We start from the raw sequence: 13,107 nt of genomic DNA on the forward strand, positions 1-13,107 counted from the left end.
GCCGCTTATGTATACACGTGAGTTTGTGCCTGGCGAGGGTTATTTTGGTATATGCAGGTATAAATATGTGTCTGTCCAATTTCTCTCACTCCCACATGATTTGAAAAGCGTGCATTGTTTTAGTCATATGGAAAGATTAGGTTACCTGAATCCTGGTATTTAACGTACATTATCACATTTATTATCATATCAAAACCAGATGTTTAAAATTTGGGCTAGAAATTCCATAACACGGGTTGTATTACCTCAGGGTCACCCTACCGCCTTATGCTCACTGCTCAGCTGTATTTTGTTATGGCTCTAATAGAGCAGTAATGTGTTTCCACAAGTCTTAGTCTGGTATTAGATGACATGTGGGCTAATTTTGGTGGGTTGAGCAGACCGGTGGGGGGTTATACAAACCAGAGCAATTTGCTTTCCCAACAATAAGAAAGTATGTGAAGAATCATGGTTAATGGTCAAAGCGCCGCCGTCTCTCTCTCTGGCTTTGGCTCGCGCTCTCTCCTGGCCTCTCCTCTCTCCTCTCTCCCACTCTGCCTTTCATTCTTGATCTTTGGTTTCTTCATTGAAGATTTGTTGTCATTTTTATTGTCTCCAAATGCCCCTCCAACTTACCCCAGAAACAGGAGCTGCCTCTAATTACTAACTTTCTTATCTCTGCAAAAGCTATTGGAAACCTTCCTCTTATTTGCCTGGCTTGCATTGCTTCTGTACTGATCAAATTCAAACAAGCAAGCTCAGAAAAGTGATAGCATTCTTGATTTAAGAAATTATAATCAGCACAATTTAGATAAGGTTTTTTTTAAAAAAAGAAATAAAAGCCCATGTGGAACCAAGCCAGCGATTCATCTGTTCGCATTAATAGGTTCCAGCTATGGTACTAGAGGCACGGAAAGCCTTCTCGCCACTGCACTTAGCAAGCACATGAGCTTAAAAATAAACTTTGACAATGTAGATCTCTTTGTCCTTTCAGGAATGGAAAACATTATGTACTTCAAAGCATACTAAGCCTGATTTTAAAATATAGTTGGGATATTATTACTGTGGAGATTGGGAGTGTCTGTAGGCTGCACACAGCACACGATGCTTTGGGTGCAGTAGTGCTCGAGCCACAAACTGATGCGAGTAAATGACTGGCAATTTGGAAATGCTCATTCATAAGGAAGAAACTTCTGCCTTTTAAGTTCTCTGGGACAACTGTGATATAGTTCCTCCTTTCAATGAGGGAATTTCTTCCTGGACCAAACCGCAAAAACAGTGTTTGAGTAGCACATTTTCACTTGCATTCAGCCGCGTTTGTTCACTTTTGAGTGTTTCTGGACAGGAAATCGATCTACAGGGTAACATTCACACACAAAAAGGAAACAGTATGGGACGATGGCTTGTTAGTACAAGTGACTCTGTTTGGGAAATTACGGACAAGAAACCTTGGAGGAAGAGCGGCATTAAAGATCAAAAGCATGATGACTCCTGATGAAAACATCCCCAAATGATGAACCCACGAGCAAAAAGGAACTTCTACTGTAAGTATTTTTGTGATAATCAAGTATCTAAATATTTTCAAAATTTCTAGAGTATGTGGAGTTAGATTTCAAAGCAAGTACTTGATGTAAGGAGTCTTCATTACAGTCAAGTCTATAATTAAAGTCATTTGGTGATTCCAACAGAGGATTAGTTACTGGAATTTTTTCCATGACCTTGCAACATAAATAAATTGCAAGTTGACATGGGCATGTTTCATACAATAGGCATTTAATATCAGGCTTTTAATGTGTGATATATTACTCTGGCAATGAAAAATTGATCAATATTTATATCTATAAATCCCCTTACATTTGGATTCAAGTTATATAAATGATATTTACTTTGGTTTCATGTTATGTTTAATCCTGCAATTGTGTTTTTTCATATATAATTTGACACATTATTTGTAATTTGCTTAGAGTGAATATTAGTTCTTTCCTTAGTGAATCTAATTTATATACAGTAGGGGGAAGAGGTGTGTTAGAATTTTAAAAATGGGGAAGAAGAGGTATGATAGTTTTAAACTTGAGAACAAGGGCATTTAAAAATATTTACATTTCCATAATATACTGGTAAGTAATTCTGAAAATCATTTAGATTTCTCTATATAAGACTTCTAACTCCATATGAATATTGTTAACGGTCTTGGAAATGTGAATCAAGCTCATTAATAGCATAATGCTATGCAATTATTAAATATAGCTAAGTCCATATTTAGTGCCTGGCACAGAGTACATACTTGTTAGTTGTTGCATGTTGAGTATAGGCTGATGTTGGGTAATAGAACAAGTATCCTGATTGTACAGTAGTCATTTCATATTGGGATTTCACTTTATGAACTCACCCATGAATGTGTGATTAAATTGTTTAACAAAGAACTGTAGAATAATGGTGTTACATTGTTTTGCTGTTTTCAATAAGGAATTGCTTTAAAAATCAAGTTTTGAATGGATTTCTATTCCTGGTGGTTTGTATAACATTGTTTATCTGAAGGGGTATCATAATGCTTCTGGAGCAATTCAATATATAAAATATCAGTTTAGTTCCAATTAGTATGTGATTTCCAAGAGCTAGTTTGTGGCATTGAGACTTGGAATTAGCAATTTTGGAGCCCCCTCTGCTGAGGACTGATGGGTAGGTCAGGACACTGGCCAGATCCTCAAATGGGGAGATCGTTTTTTAGGTGTAAGGGACATGAAAATAAACTGAGAGGTGAGTAAATGAAGAGATTCTTGAAGTCAAGCCAGGTGTTTCTGGAATGAAAGAAGAGAAGCAAAAAACATGGAGAAAGCCACAGAGTGGGAGAGAGCTGGAGAGGTAATGGAAACTCATTATAGATGCCACCTCTGTCTCATATAATGCCAGATAAACACTGTTCTAGTACCTAAGTTTTTTCCTAGGTCATTTGCTATAGACACTTATCAAACTAAACACATGTCCTACTACTACCACAAGAAGAAAATAAGAATGCTATACGCATGATTTTGTTGTGTCTTATTAGAAGTGATGGGAACCTTTGAGTAGGAGATGATGGAAGCTGTAACTAAGCAACAGCTGTCATCAAGGTAAAAGATTTTTGAATAATCATATATAACATTTAGATAAGCATACATTATCCCAATAACTGTTCAGATTAGTCTCCTACTTTCTATGTATTTTATAAGTAATTTATCCAGGCATATCTATCAGAATGTAACTATAATTAGAACAAGATATTCTATAGGAATCATTTAGAAGTTCTTTCAAGAATTAAAAGGTTGGCTGATATTCTGATATTGTCTGCATGAGCACATTTTCACATTAAATTCACCCTGATTGATTAGGCAAGATTCTGAGACTTCAGTCAAGAAATGATGCAACATTGGAGGAGTCTTAAGTCTTCATTTTTAAGGAACAGAAAGGGATCTGATCATAATCTGAAAGCCAGATTGATTTTGAGGATTATCTTCAAAAGGAAAATGTAGCTTTAGGATGTGTCCCTTCCCCCACCCCCGCCAGTACTGATTAGAAAATAGTTATTGATAACAAATAATAATTTGAATTTTTATGGCATAGTGTAATCTCTCCTAGTTAGTTGTTTGACATCAGAAATATCTATTGCCGAACAGTTTAAGATTTGCTGTATTTGGTGGAATAAACTCCTTGCCACTCCTACTACTGGTAGATGAGGAGGTTTAACGTGGAGGGAAAAGAAAATATTTTGAATCAGACAAATGTGCATTGGAATTCCAGATTTCTCATTTATAAACTGTGTGACCTTGAGCAAATTAGTTAAACTCTAAATGTCTGGTTTCCCATACAGAAAATAGGGTTAATAATTATTCCCTTTTAGAATTGTAAAGATTAAGTGAGATAATTTATGTCAACTGCTTGGCCTGGCAAGATGGTTAAACTACGTGAGCTTTGGAGACCTTTCTAGTTTTCTCATTCTAGTAACTCTAAACATTTGCATGCGTGGTGCAAAGTTGCTTCCCTCGAGTTTCGACTCTGTGCAATCCTATGACCTGCAACCTGCCAGGTTCCTCTGGTCTGTAGGATTCTCCAGGCAAGAAGACCAGAGTGGATTGCCATGTGCTCCTCCAAGGGATCTTTTCCACCCAGGGATGGAACCAGCCTCTCTTACATCTTCTGCATTGGCAGGCATGATCTTTACCACTAGCGCATCCTGGGACGCCTTAGGTATTTAAAATAACCTAAACTCCTTGCTTGCGCTGAAATGCTATTTGGAGATGCAACTCAGTAGAAATATCTATTCTCCACCTAGTGGACTCCTCATAAAAAATTGTAAAGCAAAGCTATTACAAGTGTAGTAAAAGAATAAGGCAATCAGAATGCATGATTTGAACGTAAAAAAGGGTTTTTGTGATGTTTTTGATGTGCTCAGTTCAGTCGCTCAGTCATGTCTGACTCTTTGCAATCCCATGGACTGCAGCATGCCAGACTTTCCTGTCCATCTCCAACTCCCGGAGTTTACTCGGACTTATGTTCATCGAGCTGGTAATGCCATCCAACCACCCCATCCTCTGTCGTCCCCTTCTCATCCTGCCTTCGATCTTTCCCAGCATCAGGTTCTTTTCAAATGAGTCAGTTCTTTGCATCAGGTGACCAAAGTATTGGAGTTTCAGCTTCAGCATCAGTCGTTCCAATGAATATTCAGGACTGATTTTGATGTATTCAGTTCAGTTCAGTTCAGTTCAGTTCAGTCGCTCAGTCGTGTCCGACTCTCCGTGACCCCATGAATCACAGCGTGCCAGGCCTCCCTGTCCATCACCAACTCCCGGAGTTCACTCAAACTCATGTCCACAGAGTCGGTGATGCCATCCAGCCATCTCATTCTCCGTCGTCCCCTTCTCCTCCCGCCCCCAACCTTTCCCAGCATCAGAGTCTTTTCCAGTGAGTCAACTCGCCGCATGAGGTGGCGAAGTATTAGGTGGTCTAAATTAATTTGATTGACTGTTCTACAGTCTTCAATGACTAAGATACTGTAAACACTGGTTGGCGTTGGCTAATGAATTTTCTCTTTCCTGTTTTTAACCACTTTAGGAAACCCACCATAGCCAACAAAGTCATTCTCAGAAGAAATGGTTTTGGAGAGTTTAAGGACATAAAATGTTCATCTTCAAAATTTTTCCTATGACATCTTCCTATGGTGTCTACGAAAGTCCACATTTTAAGGGGATGGTATATTTTGATGATTTGTGTCCATGTGTTATCAGCATAAGTGCAAAGCACTTGGCAGAACCATCATTCTTATACTACTGCTTAAACTAGCTTAAGCAATGTTCACATATCACAGATATGAAATAACAATCTAGCTGATAGGTTTACTATCTGGAAAGTTGTGAGTGTGCGTGGACATGCTCAGTCGTGTCTGACTGCAACCCCATGGACTTTAGCCCCCCAGGCTCCTCTCTCCATGGGATTCTTTGGGCAAGATTACTGGAGTGGGTTGTCACTACCTACTTCTGAGGATGCCCAGGGATAGAACCTGTGTCTCTTGAGACTCCTGCATTGGCAGCAGGTGGATTCTTAACCAGCTGCACCACCTGAGAAGCCCATATAGACAGTTACTATGTATTAAGGAGAGTGACATTAGTAGCCATTAAAGAAAATATTATCTTGCATCTGTCTAGTGCCATTTTCTTTTAAAAATGTTCCTACATATATAATTTCATTTTTTTCTCATCTTTGAAGTAGACAGGGATGCTAAATTTATTTTGTTTACTGTATAATATGAATAATAGGTCAGAGATTAGGCAGAATTGTCTAAGGAGGAGATTAAATAGGAAATAAGATTTTTCACCTAGTATAATTTATCTAATGGTTTTATGACTATCTCTGATTTTTATCTAGAAGTATGAGACTCATCTGCTTATCTTATATCTTAATAGGACCCTTAAACTTGAGCAGTAATTAAAATTTACCTTGTTTTGTGCCTTCTATGGAGGCCCAACCAATCAGGCACACAAAAAGAGATACTGCAGCTAGGTTCAACCCCGGTGAGGCATGCAGAAAACCTGTGTTGTTGGAATTCTCTGTATCCTCTACTGTTAGTATATCCTAGACACTTCTAGAGAGTAAAGTTGTTGAGACTTGCTTTTTGTTTTACAAAGGAGTCAAGGCCACAGTCAACACTCTTGGCCATCTTCCTTATCTAAAATTACATGGATATGGACAATTTTATATATCTTATAGTTTTTCATTTATATGCTCTATAAGCAAAAAAGCATATATAGGTATATATATGCATATATATAAAGATTCAAAGGTTGATAAACTACATATTATAGGCATAGATACAGAGACTCAGGGAATGGTTATATCTGTTGATTTGTGTCTAATAATCAGAAGTCTTTCTTGGTGTGACTGAAGATTTTAGCCAGCAAGAACCACAATTTACAGATACAAGAGGAAATCAGAAAACGATACAGCAGCAAGGTCCATATATCTTACACAAGTTATCCACTAGGTGGTTTTGAAATGAAATGCATTGATTTTTTCTTAGCAGCAACCCCTTTTGTACAATATTGTGTTAGCTCAGTTCTTAATTTTCTTTTCATTTAAAAGCTTAATATTGCCATATGTTCTGTATAATACTTTTGGTTGATGACATTTCATGAAAAATATTGCCTTGAAGAGGAAACTTTGGAACCAAGGGCTTAGGCACATTTTGAATTGAATAGATTGAAACTTCGAAAAAGCCTTGATCTGTGAGAAAATGGCTGAGAGAGCAGTATCCTTATTACTCCTTTCTCCTGTGAGGGAAATAGCCTCTAAGATTAGACTTGGTGCAGCAGAGCTAATGGAGGTGCAATTACAGGTCATTAAATAACATGATGCCAAGGTGTTTTGTTTCCATTATGTTGTTTTTTTTTTTTTTCCCCATTATGCTGTTTTTGTTCTTTTGAAATCCGAGGTGACAGGTCAAGCTGAATTGAACAGTCATGTATAAAAGCAGACAATAAACTTTTCACACCTGGACATTTTAAGAGTTCTGAGTAGTGCAATTCTGGGAAAGTTCTTGCTTCTCTTTATGCTTTGAAGTTTTTTTGTTTATTTTTTTTGTTTTTGAGAATGGTACAAGATTCTTTAGGTCTTCAGTATTAGCTCAGATGGTAAAGAATCCTCTTGCAGTTCAGGAGACCCGGATTCAGTCCCTGGGTCAGGAAAATCCCCTGGGGAACGGAATGGCTTCCCACTCCAGTATTCTTGCCTAGAGAATCCCATCGACAGAGGACCCTGGTTGGCTCCAGTTCATGGGGTCACAAAGTCAGACATGACTGAGTGACTTACATTTCATGTCACAGGATTCTCACCTGTACGTTTAAGATAGGTGCTCACAAAAAAACAGATTTTTATATTGTTTATATGTCTTAGATTACTAAACAATGTACATAATATAAAATTAACTAATATTTCTGTGCATATATCTATGAGTTTTGACAAATGTATAGAGTCCTGTAACCATTACCACAATCAAGATAAAGAACAGCTCCTTCATCGCCAAAATATTCCCTCAGGCTGCCAGTTTGTAGTAAAAACCTCCCCATCCCCAACTCCTGGGAACGCTTATCTGTTTTAGTCTCTATAATTTTACCTTTTCCAGAAAGTTATACAAGTGAAACAACACAGTTTGCAACCTTTTGAGTCTGGTGTCTTTCACTTAGCAGAGTGCAATCGGGATTCATCTGTCTGTCAATAGTTTGTTTCTTCTTACTGCCTAGCAGTATTTTATTGTACCAGAGTTTGCTGACTTTTCACCAATGTAGAACACTCAGACTATTTCTAGTTTTTGGTGATTATAAACAATGCTGCTGTAAACATGATGCACTGTCCACACAGGGTTTTGTGTGAATGCGAGTTTTCATTTTTCTAGGGTAAATGAATTCATAGGAATGAGGTTGCAGCTAATATGGTAAATGTGCATTTAAGTTTATAAGAAACTGCCAAACTGTTTTCCAAATCAACTTTACCAATTTGCATTCCCACCAACAAGATGTAAGAGTTCTGGTTTCTCTGCCTCCTTGTCAGCACTTCGCATCGTTGGTCAGTTTTATTGTCTGTTTTGTTCTTTTTATTTCTTATCCTTTCTAAGAAGTGTGTAATGGCATCTCATTATGGCTTTAAGATGGTGAACATTTTTTTTATGTGCTGATTTGTGATCTGAATATCTTTTTTGGTGAAACATCTGTTCAAAACGCATCTCCATTTTTTATTAGATATTTGTTTTCTGGTGATGAAAGTAAAATCCAATGATGCAAAGAACAGTATTGTACAGGAACCTGGAATACAGGGCCATGAATGAAAGAAAATTGGATGTGGTAAAGCAGGAAATGGTAAGAATACACATCAACATCCTAGGAATCAGTGAACTAAAATAGATGGGAATGGGCGAATTGAATTCAGATGACCATTATATCTACTGCTGTGGACAAGAATCCCATAGAAGAAATGGAGTAGCCCTCATAATCAACAAAAGAGTCCAAAATACAGTACTTGGGTGCAACCTCAAATTGACACAATGATCTCGGTTCATTTCCAAGGCAAGCTATTCAACATCACACTATGCTGAATCCAAGTCTATGCCCTTACTACCCATGCCGAAGAAGCTGAAATTGATCAGTTCTATGAAAATCTAGAAGACTTCCTAGAACTAACACCTAAAAAAGATTTTCTATTCATTGTCAGGGACTGGAATGCAAAAGTAGTAAGTCCTGATATACCTGGAGTAACAGGCAAGTTTGGCCTTGGAGAACAAAATGAAATAGGGCAAAGGTTAACTGAATTCTGCCAAGAGAATGCATTAGTCATAGCAAATACCATTTCTCAACAACACAAGAGACAACTTTACATATGGACATCACCAAGTGGTCAATACTGAAATCAAATTAATTACATTTTTTGTAGCCAAAGATAGAGAAGCTGTATACAGTCAGCAAAAACAAGACCTGGAGATGACTGTGACTCAGATCATCAGCTTTTCATAGCAAAATTCAGGCTTAAACTAAAGAAAATAAGGAAAAACAATATGCCAGCCAGGTGTGATTTAAATCAAATCCCGTATGAATTTGCAGTAGCGGTGACAAACAGATTTAAGGGACTAGATCTAGTTAACAGTGTGCCTGAAGAACTGTAGACAGAGGTCTGTAATAATGTACAGGATGTGGCGAACAAAACCATCCCAAAGAAAAAGAAAAGCGAGAAGCCAAAGTGGATATCTGAGGAGGCTTTACAAATAGCAGACCAATGAAGAGAAGCTAAAAGCAAAGGAGAGAGGGAAAGGTACATCCAGTTAAATGCAGAGTTCCAAAAAACAGCCAGAAGAGACAAGAAGGCCTTCTTCAATGAACAATGCTTAATAATAGAAGGAAACAACAAATGGGGAAAGACTAGAGATCTCGTGAGGAAAACTGGAAACATCAAGGGAGCATTCCACCAAAAGACGGGCACAATAAAGGATAAAAGTGGTAGAGACCTAGTAGACACTGAAGAGATCAAGAAGAGATGGAAAGAATACACGGAAGAAGTGTATTAAAAAGATCTTAAGAGATCTTAATGAATTGGATTACTATGATGGTGTGGTTAGTTACCCAGATCCAGACATTCTGCAGTGCAAAGTCAAGTTGGCCCTAAGAAGCACTGCTATTAATAAAGTTAGTGGATGCAATGAAATTCCAGCAGAACTTTTCATATCTCTAAAGGATGATGCCATCAAAGTTTTGCATTCATTATGTCAGCAAACCTGGAAGACCCAGCAATGGCCACAGGACTGGAAAAGGTCAATCCTCATCCCAATTCCCAAGATGGGTAGTATCAAAGAATGTGCTAATCATCGGACAGTTGCACTTATCTCCTGTGCTAGTACGGTCATGCGTAAAATCTTGCATGCCAGGTTTCAGCATTATGTGAACCAAGAACTTCCATTCATCCACACTGGGTTTAGAAAAGGAAGAGGAACTAGAGATCAAATTGCCAACATTCGCTGGATTATAGAGAAAGCAAAGGAATTTCAGAAAAACATCTATCTCTGTTTCATTGACTACATAAAGCCTTTGAGTGGATAATGACAAATTGTGGAAAACTCTTAGAGAGATGGGGATACCAGACCATTTTACCTGTCTCTTGAGAAACCAGTATGCGGGTCAAGAAGAAACAGAAACCTTTGTGGAGTGACTGGTTCAAGATTGATTAAGGGCCATCAATATATAATATTGACATAATATAATATCAATATATAGTATAATAGGGCCATCTGTGTCACCCTGTTTGTTTAACCTATGTGCTGAACACATCCTGAGAAATTCTGGGCTGAATAAGTTACTAGCTGGAATCAAGATAGGCAGGAGAAACATCAATACCCTCAGATATGTGGATGATACCACTCTAATGGCAGAAAGTGAAGAGGTATTAAATTGAGGGTGAAGAAGAGTGAACGAGCCAGCTTAAGGATCAATATTAAAAAACTAAGATCATGGCATCCAGGCCCATTTAAGTGAAATCACTTAGTTGTGTCTGACTCTTTGCAATCCCATGGACTGTAGCCTACCAGGCTCCTCCATCCATGGGATTTTTCCAGGCAAGAATGCTGGAGTGGGTTGCCATTTCCTTCTCCAGGAGATCTTCCTGATTCAGGAATTGAACCCGGGTCTCCAGCATTGTAGGCAGACGTTTTACCTTCTGAGCCACCCGGCCCTATTACTGCACGGCATATAGAAGGGGAAAAGGTGGAATTAGGGACAGATTCTCATACTCTTCATGGGGATGGCCACCTGATGCGAAGAAATGATTCCCTAGAAAAGATTCTGGTGCTGGGAAAGATTGAAGGCAGAAGAGGATGACAGATGATGAGATGGTTGGATGGCATCACCAACTGGATGGATATGAGTTTGAGCAAGCTCTGGGAGTTGGTGATGGACAGGGAAGCCTGGCGTGCTGCAGTCCATGGGGTCACAAAGAGTCAGACACGACTAAGTGACTGAACTGAACTAAGTGACAGATTTCCTCTTCTTGGGCTCCAAAATCACTGTGGATGATGACAGTAATGATGAAATCAGAAGACGATTGCTTCTTGGCAGGAAAGTGATGACAAACCTAGACAGTGTGTTGAAAAGCAGAGACATTACTCTGCCAGCAAACGTCTGCATAGTCAAGGCTATGGTCTTTCCCAGTGGTCACGTACGGTTGTGAGAGTTGAACAGTGAAGAAGGCAGAATGCCAAAGAACTGATGCTTTTGAACTGTGGTGCTGGAGAAGACTCCTGAAAGTCACTTGGACAGCAAGGACATCAAACCAGTCTATCGTAAGGGATGTTAATCCTGAATATTCACTGGAAGGACTGATGCTGAACCTGAAGCTCCAGTATTTTGGTCATCGAATGTGAACAGATGACTCGTTGGATGTCCCTGATGCTGGGAAAGATTGAGGGCAGAAGGAGAAGAGGGCATCAGAGGATGGCATGGCTGGATGGCATCACCGATGCAATGAACGTGAATTTGGGCAAACTCTGGGAGGTGGTGGAACAGGGACAGGGAGGAATGGAGTGCTGCAGTTCATAAGGTCACAAAGAGACACGACTGGGTGACTTAACAACGACATTTGTTTTCTTATTGGTAATTTGGGAGTTCTTTAAATTGTGGGTCTAAATCCTTTGCTGGATTCGTGATTTAAAGATATTTTCTGTAGCTTATTTTTTACTTTCTTAACCATCTTTTATAGAGAAGATGATTTTAGTTATAATGCAACATAATCAATCTATTATTTTCTTATGGATCAAGCCGCTAGTGTTATTCATAAGAATTCTTCACAACCCAAACTCATGAACATTCTCTCCTGTGTTTTATCAGAAGATTTATAATTTTATGAATTATAAACTATAGGTGCATGATCCACTATAAACTAATTATTTAAATAGGATATGAAGTGTGGGTTGAGGCATGTAATTTTGCATATGAGTTTCCAGTTGTTTGGGGTGGTAAAGAACCTGCCTTCCAATGCAGGAAATATGAGACATGGGCTTGATCCCTGGGTCAGGAGGAGGGCATGGCAACCCATTCCACTATTCTTGCTTGAAGAATCCCATGGACAGAAAAGCTTGGTGGGTTATAGTCCATAAAATCACAGAGTCTGATTCAACTGAAGTGACTTAGCACATACACATCCAATTGTTTCAGCACCATTTGTGGAAAAGACTTATCTTTTATCCACAGAATTGCCTTTGCACATTTATTAAAATTCAATTGACTATATTTTTGTGGGTCTACTTCTGGACTCTCCATTTTGCCCCATTGATTTGTGTGTGTAAACTTTCACTGAAGCCGTATTGTCTTAAGTAGATTCTTTACTGTCTGAACCACCAGGGAAGCCCTAAGTATCTGATATTATAAAATGAGCTCTTTTATCCTTATTCTACTATTATCAATAACTGATGATAGTATAGTTTTCTCCAATAAAACCTAGACTGCAAGCAATTTTGATAATAAAAAAGAAGCAAACACAAATAAAGAGAATAAAGAAGACAGTGGGGAGAGAGAAGTGGGGAGGAGCAATATAGGGGCAGGAGAGTCAGAGGTTCAAACTATTAGGTATAAAATAAATCACAAGGATATACTGTACAGCACAGGAAATAGCAAACGTTTTATAGTAGCTCTAAATGGAGTATAAAAATTCCCAATCACTATATTATATACCTATTACATATAATATAGCACATCAACTATACTTCAATTTCAAGAAAAAGGAAAAAAAAATTAGGAGACCCTTTTCTGTTTGATAGGGTAATATCATTTTACTTTTAAAATCTTCTGAACAGATAAAACTACCTACTTGTACAATGTGTTTTTTACCTTTGCTGAAGCAAAAAACAGACTTGAAAAGATAGGTTGCAATTAGAGATGTGTTTTGTATTAAGTTCGCACAAAGGAAAAACACCTACCTCTATGTGAAAAGGGTCTATTTCTCCCATTAAGAAACAGCCATGAGCTGTGCCAGTACAATAGCGTCTGGCTTCCCTGGTGGCTCAGTGGTAAAGAATCCGCCTGAAATGCAGGAGACACAGGTTTGATCCCTGAGTTGAAAAGATCCCCT

At 38.4% G+C, this 13,107-nt stretch overlaps 1 protein-coding gene across 1 annotated transcript in view; it reads left to right on the forward strand.

The window, feature by feature from the left end:
- The first annotated feature begins 1,088 nt into the window (after positions 1–1,088).
- The window catches only part of KCNK2 (potassium two pore domain channel subfamily K member 2), a 231,478-nt gene continuing 219,459 nt past the window's right edge, over positions 1,089–13,107 (forward strand). Inside the window, exon 1 of the mRNA XM_088845270.1 lies at positions 1,089–1,523. Within this exon, the coding sequence (XP_088701396.1) occupies positions 1,490–1,523 (34 nt within the window). The 5' untranslated portion in view covers positions 1,089–1,489. The remainder of the gene's footprint in view (positions 1,524–13,107) is intronic.

This window comes from Moschus berezovskii, chromosome 17 (genome assembly GCF_049115385.1).
Source record: "Moschus berezovskii isolate FMDL1 chromosome 17, NW_MosBer_1.0, whole genome shotgun sequence".
Classification (NCBI taxonomy): domain Eukaryota; kingdom Metazoa; phylum Chordata; class Mammalia; order Artiodactyla; family Moschidae; genus Moschus; species Moschus berezovskii.